The 25527-nt window shown below is 36.1% G+C and overlaps 1 protein-coding gene across 1 annotated transcript in view; it reads right to left on the reverse strand.

The window, feature by feature from the left end:
* Positions 1-4175: 4175 nt before the first annotated feature.
* Positions 4176-25527, reverse strand: part of FSIP1 (fibrous sheath interacting protein 1) — an 88839-nt gene continuing 67487 nt past the window's right edge. The window contains 2 exon segments of the mRNA XM_049825683.1: positions 4176-5131; positions 8449-8995. Of these exon segments, the coding sequence (XP_049681640.1) occupies positions 5109-5131; positions 8449-8995 (570 nt within the window). The 3' untranslated portion in view covers positions 4176-5108.

The following is a 25527-nucleotide window of genomic DNA, read 5'->3' on the forward strand; positions in this document are numbered from 1 at the left end:
CCATAGGAAATCCATAAAATTAGGCAAGTATCACAGAAAAACTGGGCTTTTCAAATTTACACAAATCCCAGGAAACCCAACCATCCTTTGTCCTTACTTTTTCAACTCCTTTCAAATTCAAGAACTGCTAGCCCAGGCAACACATACAAGAAGAGCTAAACTCAGTGCTTTGACACTGTGTCAGTCTCCCTTGATGACTCCACTCACAAAATGCGTATGGAGAGACCATTTCAGTGTTATTGTAAAATTAGGGTAGAATGCCTCTGGCAATACCCTTCCCACCAAAACTATGCATACCAAATACACAAAGCAAACAATAGGAAAATAATGCCATAGAACAGTATTTCCACAAGAAGAGAGCAAATTTTAAAGTGGAAGAAAAGAAGTTCTAAATACAGAAAACCTGCCTATAAATCAAAATTGTTCATGCGCTTTAGCATTCTAGAAATTCCTACACACTTGTGAGTATTCCAGTTTGCTGGGTTTTTTTAAAGCATAATGGATAAGGTACTGCAGATTCAACTGCGAGCAGTGAACTATTTCACATAGACTTAAACGACAGGGAGCCTTTTATTCTAACTACTGCACCTGGATTCCAGCCAATCTCTCAATGAAACGTGTAATTGGATAACTGTAGGTTATAGCATTAGTAGTATTCAAGCGCCTCTATTCTATTTAAAAAGGAAACAGTTTTCCTGACCTTTAAATCTCACTACGAATAAAAGAGCAATTATTTCTCAATAAATACATCTCTTGAAAATTAAAAAAGAAAAAAATCAGTTATTATTTTTCCTAGATTTCAAAAACCTTCCTAATTTCACAACTTCCCAAGCATCTGCCAAGCCACCTTGTCTTCTGTGTCTATCCTTCAAACAGTGAGATTCCCAGACGTAAGGCTCTTTTTTTCTAACTGGGGGAGGAAGCACTCTTGGAAGTGTAAATAAACAGTGGAGCAGATTTTGCACCTAAAAAGCAAGAGAAAGAGAGAACTCATTTAAAGCTGTGGTTACAAAGCCTTTCTAAGAAGCATCACAAAGAGAAGAGATGCTTTCTCATATTATTTGCTGAAATTTTATCTAGAAAATAGGGGGGTTTAATAAAATATATAAATTCTTATCATTATTGAAATTACAGAAATTGAGCTGCGAACAACAGCCTCTCACCTATCCCTCCCTGATTTGGAGGTAAAATTGCACCCTTCCTAGCACAGGAATTACTGGCATTTTTTTTGCACTTCTAGACTAGTCCTTGCTACTCTGATGACATATTTAAGCAGCCCTTTCCTCTCTGATCTATGCAGCAGATCATTTTTGCACAGCCTGTTTTCACTCTGTGCACAGCATGTCCACTGACTCTGCAGGAGTTCTGCTCGGGAAGTGAGAGGGAAAGCATGCACTACAGATCCGCAAAGTAGATACCAGCCATCATCTGGCTTGGAAAAAAAGCCATCATCTGGCTTGGAAAAAAGCATTTGGCTGAGAATTTTTGTGGGGTGTTTTCCTCTTCTCTTTTTTTTTTTTTTTAATGAACCTGGAAGTTTTTTAACCCCTTGATAGAATTACTTCAATTTAAACTTGAATTCTGGACACATAAGAATAATTTCACTCCTTTTATCATTGTTGTCTATAGTCAACAAACTTTTTCTTTTTTTTTTTTTAAATCCGGGTATTTATTCTGTCACTTCTGTTTCAAATGGAAAAGACCTTCAACTGCTCTAAATCTGCATAATAACTGTAAAGCTGGACTGAACTTCTTGTATCATTACAGTACACTGAAATCAATGCTATAGTTCTTCAAATCATCCCACTCAAATATAAGTATTTATGGTATATATTATATATATTAAATCAATACATTTAATTTCTTATATCATTAAAATGATTGAATCACCCTTATTTTCCTCTTTTGGACAAAAATACTATGGAGTTTGTAATTTAAAAGGGCAAAGCATCAAAACAGCCACTGGAGTAAATCAGTATCAACAGCTGTGAGTGCTGGCCACCACAAACACCAGCACTGCATGTATATTACTGAGGAGTGTCAGTGACAATGGCAGAATGGTTTGGTCATATATTGCTCAGCAAATAGATGCAAGCACATCAAAATCTTCTCTTCATAGGTATGTTGCTTTCACCAATATTAAATTTTTGGAACAAAATTATCTATCTTGCGCTGTAAAATCATAGTGGGAAATAAGGTCAGGAGCACAAACCAGCACAAACCTACATGCACACATGTTTTATATTGAGGAATAAGAAATTACATCTCAAAGCCCAAAAGTCAGAAGGATAACATTAAAAATCAATGTCCTGTGCTCTGCTGTGTTGTGGCACGAAGGGAGCTAGGAAAGGCTGTAAAGAGGCTAGTTGTCAGAATCTTTTACCAAATATGACTTATGCTGAATGAAGGTGTGTATTCTGGAAAACCTGTTCCCAAATCCTGAGTTAGGTTGCAAATGAAAATTCATTTTAATATCTTAATCATCACTGCTGCATCACTTCCCGAGGAGAAGCCGCCGCATTCCAGTGCAGCTGGAATTCCAGTGGCAAGCCCGACAGAGGGGTTATTGCAGGTCACAACAGAGAGACACTAGAAAAACAAAGAAAAACCCATGAATCCTCCCAGGCTCAACTTTCCTTTTACCCCGATATTGGTGATGTTTCAGCAAATGACCTTGTCACTACATTTTATGTAATATGTCTGTTATTCTATACCTCATACCAGTAACCCTGTTTTACCAAATAATTTTATTTCCTACAGTTTTATTTAAAACTGAAAATAAATAAAGAAATGAGAACTTGAATTGGTATTTCACCTGTAACATCAAGCAAGAAAGAAAATCTTCCCAAAGAACCTGTTACTTATACAATGCAGTAGAAACCAAGCACAGATAAATATTAGGTCATTGATTTTTGACAGTCTCCGAGTTTGGGTACCAACCCCATGTGCCTTTGGAATAGCATTTCAGGAGCACTAGGTCCCTGCGGTTTGCAGTGACTACAAGTGGTGCAGGGTGCTCGGCACTTCCCAAGACCTGAAGTAACAGAGTTCCTGTTGGAATACACACTTCAAGTTAATAGTCATTCAAACTTACGTGCTTATCCCTGAAATGCCAGATGTGAATTAAAAGTTGTACTCATGGCTTCAGGAATGTTGTAAGGCTTAGTCAGTGACAGGCTCTTCCTTGAAGGTGCTAGGAAAAGCTTTTTCATAACAGTGAGAGATTGAAGATAACAAAATACACCGGAAAAGTAAGAATTCATTAGTATTTCTCTTAATATGTTGTAGATATTCTACATGCAAACTTGAAACAGAACTTAGTTTTCTTCATAAACTGAGCACTTTAACACTGGTTTTGAGAAGGACTCCATAAAACACAAGTTCCATCTGAAAATAACTGGACTGTGGAAACATTACAGCCAGTGGACAGTGCTGCATGAATATCATACAGGCACAGAAAATACTCTTGAAAAAACTTGTCGGCATTGCTTTGATTATATTTATGGTAAAGAAATTACGACATAGGCTTAACATTTTTAAAGAAGAAAAGAAATACATCTAGGTGAGATTTGCAAAGCTCCATGAAATGTGCTTACAGCAATCCTACGCAGAGCAATGGGACTGCGCAGAAGACCCAGTATCCATGGGTTTGTTATTGCGTTGCAGAACAAGTGAAAATATCAGAAAACAATAAGTAGCACTTGCTTTTCACAAATATAATGTCCCACTGACATTTTTAATTAAAAGAAAGTAGGTTAGATTCTGATCTCTGTTATATCCACACAATTTCTCAGGAGCGTACATCCACTCAGACTGGCAACTCTGTAAATGAGATTAAAATCTGGGCCAATGTGTGCATTAATGTAAACATTCAGTTTAGTTCAAGTAAGCCCTATGCCATAACACAGCCATTGTATAGTTAACATTCTATCCACACATCTTTTCTTACTGAATGTTAAACAGCTAGTATAGTATCTGAGAAAGAATTTGTCCTTTTAGTTTGTCTCAAATGAGAGCTTGTCAATGGGAAAATCTAGAGTTTGCTTTTGCTAGAATATCTCTCCCCCCAAAAAAAGCTTTTAAAGAGAGAACCACATTTTTTTTAATGTCTTTTTATTCTGAGACTACAGTGCATGAAATGAAAAACTAACCATCAGCTCAGTAAATCAGTAGAATATTCAGAAAAAATAGTAGTTAAAGAGTAGACAAGCAAAAACTTGTAATGAAGTTTTATTATTATCTCAAACACAAAACAGCTGTATTGCCTTCTCCACAGCTAGCCGCTACTGTAAGGTTTCACAACCCAGTAATTGCTAGGGCAAACTTCTGAACTTCACTTCTATCCACATCAAGCCTCCACGAGGGACTGTGATCTTTCATCACTTAGTTATGTTTCTTAACTAGAGGATAAGACTGTTCGCTATATGATTACACTCTTCACAGGATCAAGAATCGGACACAACTGAGCAGACTGGTGCCGATATTCTGATCCAGCAGAGGACTTGTGCAAGCCTTTACCTTCAACCAAAGCAGCAGTCCAGCAGACAGCCCCGGGGCAGAAAACTGAGTATGTATTTGGGTCCTTCACTGAGTCAGGGCTCGGCAGTCAGACAGGCTGCAAGCTCCAGCAAACTGCACTGGGATAACAGAGGCCAGGTTTTAGCTAACTTCATGAAAAAAGTCGATTGTGTGTAAAGGAATAAAAATAAAACTGTTATATACATTTCACATCCACTCTAATAAAGTCTCATCAGTAGAAACTGAACTTTGCAAGTTTTATTTTACATTTTTCATGAACAAAGACACGCACATCTATCAGACACACAGCTACACAAATGTCTATGTACATTTATGTACTAGATAGAACACCCCCAGCAAATTTAATAGAAATGCAAGAGTTTACTTTGAAATCAAACTGCAACAATAGATGATAATGACAATAATAATTATCTCTTAAGAATAAATCAGCTCACAGAACAGTTTTCAGTGATGATAACTCATTCCTTTCAGGTTGTCTGAAATGATACTGTATCAGCATATCACTGATGGAGGTTTAACCACATTTTCAGAAAAACAGTTGTGCAAAGAAGCATATAATCACTCTCCCCTCAACTTTCAATCTTCATATCATCTGTAAAAAAGAAAAGAATCATATGCTGAACTGCTGCAAGTGCAATATTATTTGCAAGAGGAAAAAACAAGTTTGTGATATAACTTCTACTTAAAACTTAATACAGCCCCTAAAAAAAAGAGCTGGAACCAATTACCAATTGGGTCATACAACTGAGAAATAACAGCCTTTTCACACCTGCATGTGGGTAACTCCGGCTTCTGTTTATCTCAGTAAACATCACCTATATTTACATGCATATGACCCTGATGTAGATTACTGCTTCTTTCAAGAAACAGGAATTACTTACCTCTGAAGGCACATGAGGATTTCCTTCAGAGATATATATGTACAAGTATATATATGAATTATGTTAATAATTATGCTTTACTTAAAATATATGTAATTTAATGTATTAAGGTAAATCTTTATCACAGACTACAGTACCATAATGACTGAAAACCAGAAATTTTGCTAAACCAGTTTCACACAAACACAGTTTTGTTTGCTTACGTAGCACTACAAAGAGTTTAAACCACATGTAACAGGCCAGAAAACCAAACAATTTACAGAAAATTATGCATACATAAAATATCCTTTAGAATTAAGAACATAACAAAGCTCAACTATGTAAATATTTCTTACAAATAAAAATAACACCTGACACTTCTCACACCCTCATCTGCAGATGTATTTGCCTTAAACTGGACTCCGCTGGGATCGCCATTCCTCAGTACAATTAGCACATCTAATCATGTCCAAACTAACAACAAGCTTACCTACAGAATACATTAGGCAACTTTACAAATCTGGTAAACATCACAACGTTTTGCTTATGGCCAGGAATGATTGCTTAAGACAGAACTGAGTCGCCTTTGCAGGAAACAACTTAATTCCATGGAAGGGTATCAGGGTTTTCTGGTTTATGCTGTACACTATCTCATAAGCAGTACAGTGACAAAAATAATAAGAATGGACTGCTGTCTATTTAAATGTTAATTTTGGATGTATGTTTTAACATTAGAGTAATATTAATGGAGTACAATAAATCTGAATATAATTCAGTTAAACTTAAACTTAACTGCAAAATATTTAGCACTAATGTGAAAACAATTACAAATCTCTGAAGTGGGTTTTATTTTGCACTTACACTTATTGTGCCTAAAGATTACCTGTTCACACCATTTGTAAAAATCAGACACTGACACAAAGACTCAAAGCCTGATGAGGTTATGATGTCTGTAATTATACCCTTGGTTTTGTTTTTAGTAAAAATGAAAAGATTTAGAGACTTTGATAATTCAGAACGCTCCGCCCCCCCCAAAAAAAAGAAAAAATATTTGGTAAGCAAAATGACCATAAACCCAAGATGTTTATTAACCATACAGATTTGAGGGCTATATGGTTGAACATTACTCAGCCACTACTGAAAACAGACAATTGAAACACCCTATTGCATTGCTCTGACACAATGCATGATTATGACTCAAAGATACTTAAATTATTATGTGTAAATGTTAACACATTCACTTTGAAGACTTTCACAATGAGATGTCCCATATGGAAATTTACTTAATAGCTGAAATCTCCTTTCTCTCTTGTGCAGTAAAATTATCTCATAGTGACTATGTCTACCACAACAGGTATAAATGGTTACCTGCTCACTTCACTACACAGTGGCTACAGTGCATGGTGTTTTGCTTGATTTAAGACATCGCATCTTCAAATACACTAATAAAGACAGATCGTAGTTGGGGCTGAGTCACACTTGACTCTGACGGCACTACATCTATTCAGACTAAAGGACAACTTCAATTCATGTGAAGGCAGCAAGTTAAACTTGAGTTTTTCTCGCTGTTGGTTGCTGAAGATGACTGGCGGTGTAGTATGTAGTCATGTTACTCCTGCATGAGATCAGGTTGCCCCTGGCAGAGCTGGTTCTCTCTGGTGTTCCCTACCACCACCGCTGCCACCCCGCTCTCCTCTGGGGCAGATCACTTCCTTCTTCCCTTGCTCCACTCTTCTGATGCTCGCATCTATGTGAAGAGCAAAGCTGACATAGCTTTGTTAGCTGAAAACTAACCTACCAAAAAAACCCCGAAACCCCCCAACCTTTTCTACAGCTGTTGCATTTCTGTTTTGTTCCTATTGCAGCTATGGCCTAAATCTCATAATGCGCAAATATTGCAGGTGAATCTGGATACCAAGTTTGAATGGCAGCGTGAAAACAGCAATAACAAGCCTTCTTGCTTTCTGATAGGTGGAATCACTTTGATAAAACATTAACATTCCTTTCACTGTAGAAAAGTTAAGTACAAACAACCAGAGAAACAGTTGCAATCATAATTAAGAAATGATAACATAGTAAAGAGGTATCAGGATGTTCTTCCGAATTACCAATGACTGTGAAAAAAAATGTTTCTCTAAATTCAGAACAGATTACCAGTATAACAAAGATCTATCTTGACAAACATAGCAAAATTTATTGATTTCTAATACAATTAAACTATAGCACTTTAATCACAAACAACTTCATACTGTCACAACTTTTATGAAAGAAATGAAAGAGGTAGATGTACCTGCCTAAAATCTAGCTTATTTGAACAGTTTGCTTTCCAGAAAGAGACATGGTTTTAGGCTAAAAATCTAAATATAGATTTAGATTACTATATCACTATATAATTGCATTTAAGTAAAGGACATAAAGAATAGAGACATTTCCAAAATCTTTTTATAATACCAGATAGAGTGAATTTAATTTTTTGCTGATTAAAGTCTATTCTTTCTTTTACTCAACTGAAAGTAATTTCTAGAAATTATGCATTATTTGTTCATTTTGGTATCTTCTGTGTGTAAATTTGAACTCCCTGAAAGCAATTTATTATTTTTAATATAGCTAGGTCATGTTTGTTTCTATACTACTGAGTTTACCTTATTAAAAACATTCAAGAAACACTTGGATTTTTGTGTGAATTGTTATACTAACTACTGGGAGAATATTTTCTCTCCACAGAACAGTGAACATGACTTTCTGCTACCAAAAAGATAATCCGTATGTGTTGTCAACAGTATTTTCCAGTTGACAGAATTAATCAACATCAATATTATATTTCATAAGACTCCTGGTCTTATAGTCAATTATGTCCGGGCAAGAATTTTAATAAACATTCTGTTATTTTGTGTGTATTTTTTCTGGCACAGTTTTATGTTTTATAAAAGTACATCCTTGCCCGACCATAATAATCGGTGTGTATTGGTGCATACCTTTGGTGAGAACCTGCTTGGTCTTTTTTCATCATAATCAAAAGCCTATTCTAAAGGGTTCTTAAGAGTCTCACCTCCTTTGGTTTGCAGTGGTATGCTGAGAATGTCAGCCTCTGTGGATGGCTCATTGTTCATGCTGATGCAATATAATGGTTCACCCAAGAAAGAAGGTTTCTTCAACCTTTTTGTGTTGAGTGCTCTTGACATAAAGTAACCTTCAGTAATACTCTTATCTGCCATCTTCTGTAAACCTTCTAGGTCATCAGATTCCTCTGTTTGGGCCAGTGAATCCTTTGATAAGTGACTATCAGCCATTGCTTTGCTGATATAGTAGCCAGGGATTTCACTCTCTGCATTAACACATAAGCTTTTGTCTTCAAGTCCAGCCTTTTCCTGAGCTGTTAACATCCCTACAATATGGTCTTCAAATAACATTTTGGAAAGAGTAGATGTGGAGTGAAGAGTGGAGTCTTGACTTGTGTAACAAGGGGGACTTAATCCAAAAGAAAGAGATTCCTGAGACTTTGGCATGGTAACGTTGCTTATTGTTCTCTGAGGCTGCATACATTCTTCCAGAAGGGTCTTAAGCTGCTCTTCAGAGAGGCCCGTTTGTTCTTCAGTCTGAAAAAAAAAAAAGGGGCAAGAATTTCTTCTGTCAAAATATAATTAATGAAAAGCAGCGCCATAAAACAGTTTGAGAGATACAAAAGCACTGGCAGAACTCTTAAACAGATATCCATGTTTTTCAATTCAAACTGAATTTAAATATACATTTACACAATCACATCATTTATGTAACATCTTCACTAGGTTCTAGATAGATTAGATGCTGAAAGTTAGGAAAGAAGTCTGATGTCCACAAGGCACTGAGAGGCCTTTGATTTTGCTTAGTCTTCCACTAGATATCACCGCTTTTTAATTGCCAAAGCACGTACTTCTTCATAGATCTTGGTTTGTTGTGTATACATACAGACACACACACGCACACGCACGCACACACACACACACTTTAAGATTTTAGTTACTGAAAGCAAAACAGCACGTTGCTAAAAGACTTTCAGCTGTTGGGGCGATGCAACTGGGGTCAAAAATGGTTTTGGGCAGCACCAGCCCACAAAGATTGTCACGTATTGACTGAAGAAATGCAACGCACCCTCTCTCAAACATGTGACAAAAAGCACATCAGTTACTCAACTATAGGACCTACCACATCAGGTATGTCCCACGGCATACGACAGAAGAAAGGCCCATCTTCTTTACAAAAGTTTTACTGCTTTCTACAAGCTGTCACGGATGTCTTTTCAGTGAATTTCTCATTCAGACAGCGGCACACTCCTACCGTTTTTATCATGCAGGTTTCCTTTACTGGACATTTCTTAAAATCTGATATTAAAAATCATGACTGATATTAGCTGGTAATGGTGAAGAGTAGCAATGGATATTTTGCTTAGAGAGGTTTGCAAAGGGGAGTCACTTCTAGTCTTTACAATTCTTAATGCTCCTAGGTAATAAAGAAGCACAATGCTACCTGACAATTTAAAGATTATCATGAAAAGTACAAGACATATTTTAGATATGCATAATACATTTGCCCATGAAATATGAGATATAGAAGATATATAATAATAAATATTATAAATGTTATAGATACTATGCAACATTTAATGGAAAAAGATGCTTTCTACAATCAAAACCTTGGTTTTTCTTAATCTCCAAGAGATAAAGGATCAGTTGATAATCTGATGAACTCCCTAAGGCTGCAGTGATTTATGTCAAACAATGATTTTATTCACTGTGTAATGACTTACTACACAGAATTTACTTTACATTCTGCTAGAGCATGGAACTACTGTCATTTCAGAGGAAAGATCAATATCAGATGTCTAGCTGATTTTTTTTTTCCCCTGAAGGTCTCTTATCCAACTACAGGAGTGATATGACCCTGTTTGATGTATACGACGTGATGAGATCGCAGCCTAAGTAACACAGGGTTATGCCTGAAAACTGATTATTCACGTTCATGAATGGGGACAATTTTCAGTCATGAAAAAAATAGTGTTTCTTTGTAAAACTTGTTGTGGCTATTAAAAATTACAAGGTGACACTACAAAGTGAACAAGAAAGGCATTTCAGTTGACTTTCAGTCACCATTCTGTATTTACATGTTCAAACATTAATAATAGCCAACAGCCACTACTATAGACTGATTACTTTACAGTTCAGGCACTAGTTGATGTACTTAAACTCAGTTTTATAGATTTATTCAACCCACTAGGGTTTTCCTGCACAGACCAATTTCCTTCCCAAAGACACTTTGAGTTCACTTCCTACACACAGAAAAGAAGGCAACTACATTAAAGAAATTGAGATGTCAAGGGCTTTTAAACAACAACAACAAAAGAAAGAGCAAGAAAGACCATCATTATGTGTAGAGAGCTTTATTTAGATTAATATAAAATCAGGTAATTACATTGAGATTCAGCTCGTCTTGGTATCAATCAATTTACTTTTGATAATATAACTGAAATCAAACCACAACCTTAAGCACTTATTTAGATAACAAAGAAAAAATTATGACCTCTTCAAAATTTTCTCAGGCTTCTAAATTTTAATCCTAGTGCAGAAAGTACTCACTGATGAAAAATAAGTCAGACAAGCAAAAACAATTACTAGCAAAACACATGACAAATCAGAAGTGGAACATGGAATTTTTCAAATTTTCTCTCTCAGTCTAATCTACTAGCCCACACTGAATTCCTTATATTTCTTGAAGGAGTATTTTAACTTGCAGGACAATGTCTGTTTACAAGTAGTCATTATTAGAAGGGACTCACTATAAGAAACAAGATGCATTCACTCAGGCAGAGCACCACAGTAACATAGTTATACCACTGCTGGAAGCACAGCTGCATCTAAAGTGCATCCATAGAGCAGAATACTATGCTACATAAACATAACTATATTTGTACCACAGAAGATTCTCACATCTGGAAATTCACATGGATTCCCACGTGTTTTTGAGTGTGTGGTTCTATACTAACATATTTCAAAGCTCTTGGCCAAGATCATTTGGAGCTAATTTTATGTTAATGACAGGGCAATTCACTCACTGCAGAAAGGAATTCTGCATCTGGAGTAAATGAATAACTGAGTACAAAACGAACATAGGGAGGAAGATAATATTGTCCTTTTATTCCCCCCAACTCCACCCCATTTATCTGCAGTCTACTTTTCCTTGTCCAAATTCTTTTTTTTTCCTTTTTTTCCTTTCAGGAGAATCACATGGCTTGTACTGGCAATTAGTTCATAGATTACCTTGATTATTACCAGAGGGCTAGGTGGGGAGATTTAGAGCCTAAGGCAAATGGGGAGGTAAATGAGTCTAACAGCTAGAGAGTGAAAAAGTTTGGTAACTTGTGGGTTTGTTTTCCTCTAGAGTGGCAGGCCTGCAGGCAAAGCAGGCAGTGTAAAACATTACTTAGTTTTGTTCGTACTTTATGTCTTCCTCCCTTCGGATTGTTTTGTAAGACATGCTTGCAAGGATGCAAAGATAAGGAAAGAGAAAGTATTTAACATACTTCTCCAAAATTTACATTTTTAAATACTTAAAGGCTCGCTGTTCAAAATTTTCTTGTGCCAAAGTCACTTTAGGGTTAAGGAAAAATATACAGTAGAGGAGAAGATAGCTCTTAAATAGCTATCAGTCATCCACTCAGCAGCAAGAAGTTTACACTGAAATGAAAGCAGAAAGGCTGCTCTTGAAATCAGAAAACTGAGTTTAGGGAAACATGTAATACCCTAAGGAGAGACACCTCACACCGAGAAAGGCTGTGTATTTGCAACCAAATGAGCATTTTAGCTCATGGAATCACATAATACAGCAACTGTATTAGGAGTTTGCAAAGTACACATCTGCACACACCAGAAGAAATCCTGTCACAGCTAACTGTACTAGTTTAGAGTCACAAGACTTGGAATCAGTAACACAGTCTTAGGGAGACACTAAATTCTACTTCTCCCAAGCTTTCACTGCCCTCACTGTAAATAATTTACAACACCTATACAGAAAAAATACTTCAGGACATTTCTTTAAAAATACAAGGACATAAAATTAATGTCATTCAAAATGCAGAAACAGCCCACTAGACAAGGGAAAATGAACTATCAGGTCTGGTTCCCATTAGAAATTGGAAAACCTTTTAATTGTTCTGGCTAATTTTTAATAGGACACTGAGTCCTATTCATTTCCTAAGCTTTTTACCGTTAATGATCCAAAAAACCTAATTCCTAGCCAGGAGTTTAGGAGCCTGCTAATGACCTTTACTGTTTATGTGTGGCTAGCTTTTCACACACTTGTGGCCCTTCTCTGATTGAAGATTTCTTGTTCCTTGCTGAATTCCTTGGTGACATGGGTCTACAGAGAAAAACTTACTGCATGTGGTAGGAATGCAAACTTGCAGATAGCTGTGGACAGACCTGCTGTGACTACGGGCTTGCAAGTTCCAAGCTTTAGGCTTGTTTTCCACATCTACACAGTAACAGAAACAGACTTACACTGAAAGGCCTCATCAGATTTTAGCATGGAGATAAAGCTAGTAAGTCAGGATTATTTCTAATTATAGTAAAAAATATAAAATGACACACAGTAAATGAATAAGCACTAGAAACTCAGGACTATTTAAGGACTCATGTAGCTGGCATATCTATAAACATGCACCTTTTGTTGCTTAATCTGAAAGTATTACAATCAACAGTTCATGATACTTTATTTGCTTGAAACTATTTACTTTGATGCTCTAATTTACTTACATTTTTACTGATGTGTAGGACTGCAACAGCCAATTCTAAAGTAACTGTTCTCTTCCTGATAAAAAGACTTCATTTTAAGAGTATACTGATCTATTGAGACAACATTCAGATTTTTGACATAACAGCACAGGAAGGTTTTGTAATTTTTAGTTATTTCATGACTTACTAATAGTTTCTCAAACAGCTCTGTTTTGCTTCGAAAAGGCAATCCTTGCCTTGTACCTCCACACTGCGCAACTCAACATGCACCATCAACTCCAAGGTCTCACCTTTACGCGTCACACCCAAGCACCATGCACTTGTCTATGAATAGTACTGGTCAGCGCTACTGTGCAATAATATTAGTATGCTGCATACAAAATCAGACACATCATGACACTGTGGAAGACCTTCTTAAAATTGCCAGAAATGCTAAAAGCCTAAAGTTCTTTTGCACCAGAGAAGTCAGGATTGATGTCCACAACTTGTAAACTAATTTAAATTATGGGAATATATCCTTATGAGACTGTTATGGGTTAACCCCAGTAGGCAGCTAAGACCACACAGCCGCTTGCTCACCCCCTGCCTCCCCGCCCCAGCGGGACAGGGAAACAGGAAAGGAAGAGTAAAAGCAATACTCTTGATCTTGTGGATCAAGATAAAAATTGTTTAATAAGCAAAGGAGAAGGGAAAGAAGAGAGTAAGAAAACAAAACAAGTGATGCAATGGCAATCACCCATCATCTCCCATGGGTAGACCAATGCCCAGCCAGGTCCCGAGCAAAACATGGGTAACTTTCTGGAAACCCCTCTTCTCCCTCTTCATTGCTGTGCATGATGTTACACAGCATGGAATAGCTCTTTGGTTAGTTCAGGTCATCTGCCTCATTGTGTCCCCTCCCAGCCTACTGCGCATCCCCAACCTATTCAGTAGGAGGGCAGAGTGAGAAACAGAGAAGGCCCTGATGCTGGGCAAACGCTGGTTAGCAACAGCTAAAACATGGGTGTGTTACCAGCATTGTTTCGGTCACAAATCCAGAACACAGCACCATACCAGCTGCTATGAAGAAAATTAACTCCATCCCAGCCAGACCCAGTACAGAGACCCATACATCCACTTTTACAAAGAAATTCTTAAGTGTCCAGCACGTCATGTTACGGCTTTTAGCGTTTGCTTGTTTGTTTTAAAAACACTATGTTACGAGAAAGAGCTTAACGAACGTAAAAGAAAAAAAGATAATCTTTCCTCTGTAAGGCTATTTCAGAAGGGTTATGCCAGAATGTAATGAGAGAAAATGTAACTACAGTAGATCAAAAACAGGCTTACAACGCAGTGAGCATGTTTCTGGAGAGGACAGTAATGTGTATCGAGTTGATGGTGTTAAAAATTAAGACTGGAAGCTGAATAATGGATTCAGAAAGTAGGAGCTCCTTGTACTACAATCATGATTCACCATCCGGTGGTCCTGTGCTTAAGTCTACTTTGAGTGGGTTTTGGGCGTTCTGTACTGTTTCAGGAAAGACATAAATCTTTAAGAATGAACCGTATTCCTAAGCCATAGGAGAAAAACTCTTGCTTTTGCTCTTTTCCTCCTTCTGCTATCTTTCCTTCTGTTAGTTACATTTTCCTTTCTCTTAATTTTTCCATGGTTTCTGTTTGTTTAAGGGCAGAATGAAAAGGTCTGGTAGTCAATTTTCTGTAGCTGCTGCTGACCAGAGCCAGAAAGGACAGAAGTGTCTAGGCAAGAAAACAGGAGCACCAGAAAAAAAAAAAGAGGAGGAGACTCGTAGGCATCTGGTAAAATCACTGTCTGAAAAGAAAATTGAACCTGTAACATCATGAGCCATCAGAACCACAACATCAAACCCATTATCAGCCTCCTGGAATCATATAAATTCTCCATTAAAAAAAAATAAAATTAAAAACAGTATAAAATTTCAGAAGATAAAATGAACTTCATAAATAAATTGGAAATAAAAAACCCTATAGGATTTTTCCCCTTTCTCTGAGAGAAATCTTAACAAAAATCAAAAGGGGACATGAGTTAATACAATTTTGCTCTTATTTAGAGTAGCAAAGTAGGTGAAAATTGTGAAGAAGAGACATTGTAATTGCAGCAGTTAATTTCTTTTTAATTTTTAAGATAGCCTACAGGTTATAAAGTAAAAATAATTATGACAAGTTCTTGCAGGCAAAACTAATTTAAACATGCATATTTTAGTCATTACAAAGAGGCATAATACTTGTTTTTATTTTATCTTTCTCAAAAACATCCAGTCAATTGCTTGTGGTTTGAATTTGCAAATAATGAAAAACTATGCTTCATCAGCTATGCCACACCCTGTAGACTTTAGAAAAAGAAAGCAACTGGTTGCCAGAGGTGACAGAAGTAGGAAAAAAAAAAAAAAGGAAGCTAAAATATCTTTTACAATCGTTTTCTTCTCATTTGATACCATAGACACTAAGCTACATTACTTGCAGCTGTAGAGTTTGCATGGTACTACACTAGGATATAATGAAGAGGTTTCGGTGGCTGTAAGTGTGAATCTCTTCTTGGAAGCATATGGAAATAATTTTATAACTTTTAAAGATCCAAAAAGCTTTATTTCTGAATTGCTATGTTGTACTTTTTACCCTTCATTTTCTGAAGCTTATGTCCAATTTTAGATTCATTTCATGGTAGCATTTGATCTACAGGTTGTATAACTTTTTCTAGGTGCCTGCATATTAGCAACAAAGTTTTCACCCATGGACACCAAAATCTAAATGTGTATGTCCTCACCAAAGTTTTAAGAAGGTAGCTATAGGAAACAAAATTTTAAAATGTCACACAGGTTTTGAGTTTCTAACACTCCTATCAGGCATGTGTTTATTAATAAAAAAATAATATTTTCAAAGTATATGCATTAGAGGAAGATCGTGACTTTGAAGCTCCATTTTCATTAACTGAACCAAATATGGTATTTGTAACCTCTAGACCCTAATCAGTATTGGATTCAAACCTAAACAGTTAAAATATCAAATATAACTCATTAAAATCTGTATTTCCATTAGCATGCTGAGCTAATATAAGACTTATGCATCTTGTTATAAAGGAAAGCTAAGTCAGTTTTGATTTCCTGTTACAAAACAGTAAAACTGTTACAAAAACTCCTATATTTTATTACCCAATTAACTTATGAATAGTAGCTTTCATACAACAAACCAAAGGGTTGACAAAGGAATTTCAAAAGATATTCTGAATATATTGTATATAATACTTAAATACAAAAGCAAATAAAGGGTACTAGAAATTATTTTAAATTAAATTAGAGATATTTTTCCTATTTAATTAATCTTTCCTAAAATACTGGTTAGTGTGAAACTATGGCTAAATCTGGTAAAGTCTGACATTCATAAAACATAAACTATTCTACATTAAATAAAAAATTATATACAAACAAAAACAAGTTATAAAGAGTGTTTCATTAGTGGCTGCGAATTGTTACTACCTAAGCAGCTGAGTCTGCTGGGTTAAATGAATCGATAAGCCAAATTTCGATAGTCTCTTTCAGAGGTACTAAGAGATATTTTATGCATTTGAATTCTGTTTTCTTTAGTTCAATCCTGTTTCAAGTGAATTTGAGAAACCAAACAGGAGCTGGAGGAGCAAGCAATGACTTCTGATCTTCTGATGATGAATAAAAACAAATGCAAGAAGAGACGTAGTATTCCAAAATCGCAGAGACTTTTCAAGCAATAGGATCAATTCACTAGCTGCAGGTAATACTTCCGTTTAAAAAGAAAGCAAGTACCTTTAAAAAGAGTTTGTCTGTTCGTTTTTGGGGTTTTTTTAAACATTTCCAACAACATAATGAAATCTGGATCTGTCCAAGAGATACCCTAAAATGTTATAATGTTATTCTATTCTCCTCCCTAACTGCAACCAGGGTTTGTAGTGTTCTCATACCTCTTGCCCTAAGATCCAAATCCTGGCTGTAATTGTATAGCATATTAGACTTTTGTATACATTTTATAATAAAAAAATTCATTAGTTAAGTTTCAATAGTTTTTAAACACTGTTGTCTTGCTACTGAATTATACTCCAGCTTCCATCATAAGCAGCAGGGCACAAATTTTTAGTAAGCAGGAATCAACAAAGGAAGAAATTTTATTCAGTATCTTTAATAGAACAAAAGGTAAAAACTACAATTCTAAGTAAACATACATTGAACTGTGTAATTAAATGTGATAGAGTGTATTTTCCTGGCTAGGGCAAAGAGGTACTGACTTAATGTAATGGACATATTTAACTGAAAATCAACATATCCTAGTAGTCACTAAACAATAAGTCAACCCTTGTTTAGAGAAATAATTAAAAATCTTAAGAATTTTAAAAGCTGCATAAACATGATGTAAACCCCCCCTTGATTTAAACACTAAACTACGATAAAAGTCTCTGATTTAAATCACATTGAATTTAAAATCCATCTACTCCAAGGTTTTCAACAGATGTTTTGCAAGAATTCAGCTATTCTAACTTCAGTTTAGTTCAATGTTTAGCTTATCTAATCTACTGCATTTGTAGACAGAAAAAACTAAGCATTGTATTATATATGAATCACTGTAAAATTTTTTCTCTCATTTCTAAGATCTTTCTCAACAAATGGATCGTTGTTACACCACTTGATTTCATACACTTTCAAGTATTCTTAGGTTAGGAAGCAAGCTGTTTTTAATTGAACACACTAAACGTGTGCGAAAACGTCAGACACAAATTCCTGAACTGGCAACAATTTACAATTCATCATTCTGAATAAGGCTTTCATTTTCTAGCCTCTACTGAAGAAGCAGAACTTCTGTAATCTAGGCTATTTAGCATTCAAAAACAGTTTCCTAAACATCCCGTTTTGTGTTTTTAACTGTTTGTTATTAAGCATTTAACAGATTTCATTCCATAGAAATATCTTCCTTGAATATTATTGAGTTGTGGCTTTAATTTTCAGCAAAGCCAGTAGAGTAGACAAAAATGCCTTGATGTGGTTGCAGCTGTTTTCTGTTACAAAAACCCAGTTATTTTTCTTTTTCTGGTCATGTTGGCTTTTATTTTTCCAAGAAATAGATACAGTGTAGCATAATGGTACCACAGACTCTCATTATAGCAATTTTAAAACTCTGCAACAAAGTATTTTGATATTTTAAGAATGCTTGCAAGTCTGTAACCTATTGGGGGAACAGAAAATACAAACAGCAATCAAACTAAGGGCACAGAGCTTTGTTTCTTCATAACGTAAAAAACTTCACTGCAAGTGCTAAAACACCAATAAAACTAAGAAAACTACCCATCCAATAGGAAGGAAAACAGGGTAGCCACAAACACATGATCGAGATGACCTATGTAGGTAGGTGTAGTTTAGTCTCACTAAAAGCAAGGACTGGCCCAAGGAGCAGTAAACCGTAAAGACACATCAAAAGCAATTATAGACAGAAGCTTAAAAAAGAACAAAATAATAGCTTTTGTATTCTAGGAGTTCAGACCATGTTTCCTGATATTTTTTAGGGATATCTTTTAAAGTGACTCTTCTTAATTGGCCCTGTGTATCAATAGCAACAGGCACCTCTGAATACTAACTTTTTCTATATAACATACATATGTATACAGTAAACCTGATCTGTGATATATATTTTGGAGATGGAAATATTCTCTCCCGATAGAGGAAGTATGATATGAAGGAAGTTCTGCTATATGTGAAATAACAAGGTACAGAAACCCACAGTGTTCTCTAGTGAAGTCATATAGGTAGTGTACAACCACAATTACCCAGGTTAAGGAAAAAAGCACACAGTTTCTTTTATAAATGTGGTTTTCTTACAGAGTTTTTGACTCTGCATTAAATACAGATGATAGTATTCTCTCTGTTTCACACTCATGCCACCTAAATCAAGAGCCTCAGCCAAGGGCTAATGTCAGCTGTAGTTCCCTAAGGTCCTCACAGGTGGCAAAGACACATGCCCCTCCGACTGTAATTCAACCCAGCTAAAATCTAAAGGCAGAACACTTAGAATTTTGCTTACAAATTACTGTTTTGAAACTGAAGCCTTTCTGACAATACAATTCAAAGGATACTAAGCAAAAAGAGAATAAACGGGAAGAAGTAGAGATCAATATTACAACAGAAATTTGGTAAATCACAGAAGATTAGAAAAAGGTATGCAAGACACTACTTTTCAGAAACTTGTTTCCGAGAAATATGTTGAAGTACAGAATTGCAAAGACACCTAGTTTTAAATAAGAAGACCCATAATGTATCACACTGGCTTAGCTTTCATTGTCTTATTGTTATAGTTCATCCCACAAGATCAATAAAAGCGCATGTACCCTATTGCCATGTATTGGCAAATGCAAGCACTCGAACAGTGAGAGACAGGACACCTTTCCAAAAATACCAGGTCTAGTACATCTGAAACTGTATTTTTTTCTTGTTTTGATCTCTTAATTGTTACAGTTTTAAAGAAAGGCTTGGGTTTGTATCTTTTTTAATAGGAGCAAAGATTCTAGTGCAATTACAGAACTGCAAAAATCTAGAGCTTTAACCAAAAATTACAGGAAAGAAAGAGAAGTTGCAATATTTGTCATCATGCAAATTGCAAATACGGAATCCTACCTCACAATGGCAGGACTATTAAGTCTCTTTAAAAAGAGAAAAAAAATCAAGTTTCCATTAACTGCTCATGAAACTGCAATGAAGTTTCTGACTCTTCAAGTCACAGCATGAATAATTACACTCACTAAGGAACATCCTGTCTAAAATCATGAAATTGTCATTGCCTTTTAGGGAGAAATCACTGTACATGGGTATAGATAAATGAGTAAGGGTAGGGATAGTTTTGCCACCTCTCAGTCTCTGCTTATGAGAGGTCAGAGAAAGAACTGATAAATAATTTGATTTTCTTTTTGTGTTTGGTGGGGCTTGTTGCCACAGGCTAAGTGCAAAGTTTCTATAGGGGCATCAGGTTGCAGCTGTGCTTGTCAATGTGGGCATATATTTTACGGAGTGCTGAAAAAACATTTTTAAAAAAGAAAGAGAATAATGAAGAATCTTTTTCTTTTCTAAAGAATGGAAGGGTATTTTGAAATGAGATACCTGCATCTGGCTCTTCTATTTCCATTCAAAACGAAACCCCAAAAGCCTTTAGGAAGAATGTGATGAACAATATAGCCCCAGGGAAAACATCTTATTTGGAGTTTCAAGCCTGCCTGCACCCGTTCTTGATTTTGAGGAGCCGGGGGTGGGGGTGGGGTCCTTTCAGTAAGTACAAGAACAGGAGTTAAACCTTGAAACTTTTAAATATACATTACCAGAAAATTTACATTTACCACATAACAATAAAAGAGCTAAGACTGAGATAAAACAAGTGCTAATCTATTATTATTACTTGCTGTTTAACAGCAGGGGTTTTTTTAAATTAGAAATGCAAAATGATACTATTAATTTTTTTGTCTAACTACAAAGGTCACTTTTCAGAAAGTCTAGTTGTTAAAGTAAACCTTAGTTTTGATTGTTTATTAAAACACTTATAGTTTTTCCTCAGGCTTGTCAAACACATACAGTAAATGTGCAACAGTACCATATTCCTGCTGGCATATTTTTATAACCAAAACCCATGTATTTTATGTCCTTGCCAAACTAGAAACAGCATAAACATTGTAAGACCAGGCAGGAGAGCCAACCTCCTTTTTCTTCTGGGGCAATGAGGAAAAACCTCACAGTTACTTTCTGCCACTAAGTTCATAATAGTTTTTAATTCTCTAGCCCTTAGGAAAAAAAACACCTTTCAGAACCTTCTGCTGTTCTATTTCTGAGTCACAGATCCTTTCTCATGTCCCAGAACAAAGAAATCAAGAAAAGTACATGCATTCAAAGTATTGCAGTTCCTTATTGTTATTATTCTGGTTCATGTAATCAGAAGCATATGGATAAAAAGCAAAAAAAGCCTTTACTCACTTTACTGAGACAGTAGGTTGATTCGACTACGGAAGCTATAGGCCAATAGGTACATAACGTAATGTTAACATGGTACACGTTTCCTTCCTTCCACTTACTCATTTCCTGGTAAACCTCTGCCTGATAAACAAGAGATGGCCACGTGTTTGTAACTAGAAGCAACAATGGCATTTGACAGGTCACACAACCACACTGGGCAGGTTCCTGTACTTACTCCTCATCACCAACGAGAGTGCCACAAGCCAAGTGACAGATGTACAGGAAACCAGATAGCCCAAATAGCATATACTGAGCATAAGCATACCAGCTTTCCTGCACCAGGGTCAAAAAATAATTATGCTCGTGTAGAAATCTAAAGGCTTTGTAGTAAAAAGACTCACAGTTTAAAAAATAATGTCTTGATGATATAGGAACATTTTCGTGTTTGAATTTTTCACCTGTTTTCTGCAGAACATGCTCATATATAAAATGAAATTCAAAACAGCTGTGTAAACACTGATTCTAAGAAATTTTGTTTTTCGGGAAATTAATACAATTCTAGAAACAACAAACAAATTACCAAAATGTGAAACGGTACAGCTGCATGTAGCTCACAGAAAAGTTAGTGGTTTGCAGTTTGAAACGTGTAATTGCTATAGGAATATCTAAAATGCATTTTTAAATGAAGCTTGGGACAATCCCATTAGTATTCAATGACGTACACCACTGCACAAAAAGCAAAAAAAGTCTAATATTTCCCCTAGTAAAAGACATGAAAGCACAAAGACTCATGTTTTTCAAAAGAAAGTTATGTAAATTTATCATGCATTTGGGATACAGGTGACTCTACTGGAGCTGGGGTCTGTCTTTTGCCCATGAAGTCAAAGTTCACATGTCACTCATAAGATCTGAAAGATTAATTTACAAAAAGTCTGTGTGATCACATTACAAGGTCAATGGCTTAAACACAAAGCGCTGTGCACCCCAGTTGCTTGGAACTTTCTTTACTGCACATTGGAATGTTTTTGCCCAGTTGCTTTGGTAAAAAAAACACCCAAAGTTCACAGCTGTGTTTCTGATGAATTAATGATGACATTGTTGGTTTTAGAGGACACTACACTACTCTCAGTTATGTGGAATCACAGCTACTGAATCAGTAGGCAATGACAGAGTCAAGTGTTTTGTGTGCTTCTTCCAGGCAGTTAGCAGAAAGCTACTTATTCATTAGGCTAATTCAGATAGAGAGTTCCTGTGGAAATACACTGAGAAAAGAACTGGTCATGTATTTTGAAACAAAAAGTAGAAGCTTAGGGTGGATGATAAATATTTAAAGTCATAACTTCTTTAACCAAGGACACTTACTGCTTAGGTTAACATGCTTTTCTATTAAGCTTATTAATATTTCAAACTTTTAAAGGAGTTTCAGAATAGATGAAACTGTTTGAAACTGTTCATATGTCAAGCTAAGACAAGTATAACAGACATTCATAGAAAGATATACACCTCTGAGAACACATAGTTTAGCAGCAGTTTCTAGCATTATTCTACTGCATAAGATGCAATAAGAGCATACTGGAAGAGATGGAAGTTCTAAGTATCTGATATTTTACGCTGATGACAATAATAAAACCATACATAAATATCTAACCTGTTGTTGTTAGAGACAGGAAAATCTATATAAACACCAAGACTGGATACAGCTGCAATCTGGAAGGATAATGCTGTGTAGTAGTACAGCCTTTACAATGTGATTACGTGTGTGTATACCAGCCTGGCTGGCACAATTCGAGAACTATATCTAATTGCTAAAATGAATGAGTTTTAATTAAGACAGACATATCATGGTTCTGAGCCACACAATGATATTCTATCCTTTTCAGAGACATCAGAAATCCATTCATTCTGGAATTTTAAGGATTAATTGTTCTGGATCTCGCTGGTCTGCCTGGCAGGAGACACAACCAACTTGCTCTTGCCTTGTGGAATCTGTTCACGCATGTGTCCCCTTACAGTACTAAGCACCACTTGATATGGGAATTCTTTTAATGCACCTGTCATGCTTTTGATGCTGTCTATGTTTTACTTTATGCATTACTAGAAGTATATTCCTTACATGGGTCATTCATTTGTAGTTTTATGTGAGCCGGTTTCAAATTGGCTAGTGGGAGCAATAGGCTGCAAGTCCCCATACTAAAAAGCCATAAAACAGAGTACAGAGAGAGTAACAAGGGGAGGGACACGACATAGGTATTTTTGTATTTTATCCTCAAGTCATTCTTGGAAAGGGGATTAAGGCACTTCAGTCTCCCTGCTCAGAGCTGGACATGCTAAGCCCTAGGTCATAACATCTTACACCTTTTCAGGCACGCTCTCTGGCTTGCCTTTCCTCACATAATAGAGCCCAGTTTCAACAACAGCCATGAATAGTTATGCACTGAAACTATTCTATAGTTTATTGAGGATGGATGGTTTTCTCTTAGATCATAGATGCAGTTTGAAACAACAGGCTTACAAAGAACTAAATTCAGTTCTACCATTGCTAGGCAAATGTTTGTACCATTATATATAAAGAGTAATTAGTAGAGCTCTTCCTTGTTTGAAAGAAAAATGTTTCAAATATGCCTAGCTTTACAAAGTTCCTCTAGGTTTTAGATCTTAAGAAGACAAAGGCACCTGACTGGAGCCCATATAAAATACCTAAGCTCCAGAAAGGGCGAGAGTCCAGACAGGTTTTGGGTTGGGTTTTTTTTTTGTTCTTAAAAGTTAGCCTTAGGCTGTTCATAGCTCCGTAAACTGGCTGCTCTGAATATTATTCTAAACCCACATAATCCTTACCCTGAACTGCAGAGAAAGCCCAGGAATTAACATACATTCACTTAATACAGCTTTAACTGACTTGTCCAAGGTGGGAGGTCAGAGAGTTAGCTGAGCCACTGTACCCACCTTTCTCTCACGATGTTCCTAGGGCCTACCTGGTAGAAATTCACATATTGTTTAACAAACAAACAAACAGTCTCACTAATGAGAAGGAATCAGTGATTTAAGTCTCTCTCACTTGCTTGATTTATATCTATATATGTGGAGTAGGGATGAAGGTGTGCAAGTACGTACGCATATACGCACTATGCACCCTAATGAATTAATTTAATCAGTTACTAGCCTATTCACATAACCAGAAACATCAGGATAGGCACAGGAAGAGGCTGCAAATGAAAACAGTACAAAATAATAAAGTATTAAGAATAAGTTAGTGAGTGAAGTGGATGCATATAATGCAAATTCCTATTCTGCAGTATTAGATAGCCAATTACATAATTTAAAAAAATCCCAATATTTGACTCTAGGACATGCGGAGAAAATCTGGATCACTGTATCTCCCAAAACCACAAAACAGACCCATATGTTCATGAAACAAACCATATGGAAAAAATCCATCCTTTAAAAATATCCAGGAATAATAACAAGACTCATCAAAGAATTCTAATAATTTCTATAATGAGGAACTTAGGATTTATTTTTCTCATGACACAGGAAAAAAGTTCATGTTGAAAACTTTAAAAGGTTACTTTGGGGGGGGAAGGAGTGGTGGATATTTGTTAATACAACAAATATGAGATAAGAACTAAAAGGACAGCTTCCCTTCTCCAGATGAAGCCTCTTCATTTCCAATGAGCGGTACTTGAGAGTTCTACCAGGAGGGAATCTTCTGGCTTTTGGACGGCCCTGAGGGCCAAGTACTCTACTGCCTATGCAGAAGGAGGCATACTGTACCAAAGAGGGGAGAGAAAGCCTTGTCCTGCTCTGAGCATTTACATCTGGTTATAGCCACAGTATAAAACCACGTGTGTCCGAAGTTAAAGCGCTGCATAAAAGGTGCCAACAGGTCTTGGGACAAGAACAGTTTGAGAGTCAGGGAACTAACGATCCATCTTATTCAATCTCTTGTCCTAAACCAAAAGTGAACCTGATACTAAATTTAAAAAACATCTGTGGCTATTCTGACACTGCTGCAAATTAAACAAGAGGAGTTTAACCTGCTAAACTTCAATTGCTACTAAAAGTTCTATATACAGTTTCTATCATGCATGAAATAAAGACCAAAGATTCTCATAAAAGGGTAAATTATGTACACCATCCAATTTCTATTCCTGGCTTTTCTATTGAAGTTTTTCTGTTCAGCCATTTACTATATCACAGTTTATCTACCTGAAAAAAATTGCTATTTAAGGGACAAAACGGTTCAGTCAAAAAGCTTGACTGGAGTGCTCCGAGTTCCTTGAATAAAAAATATTATATGATGGCAAGAAGGAATACTAATATGGGCAAGCTATGCAATATTGTATATGCTCAGAATGAAAACTCAGACCCACAAATCACTTTGCAAAATGCTGTGGTTTTATT

This window comes from Accipiter gentilis, chromosome 22 (assembly GCF_929443795.1).
Source record: "Accipiter gentilis chromosome 22, bAccGen1.1, whole genome shotgun sequence".
NCBI lineage: Eukaryota > Metazoa > Chordata > Aves > Accipitriformes > Accipitridae > Astur > Astur gentilis.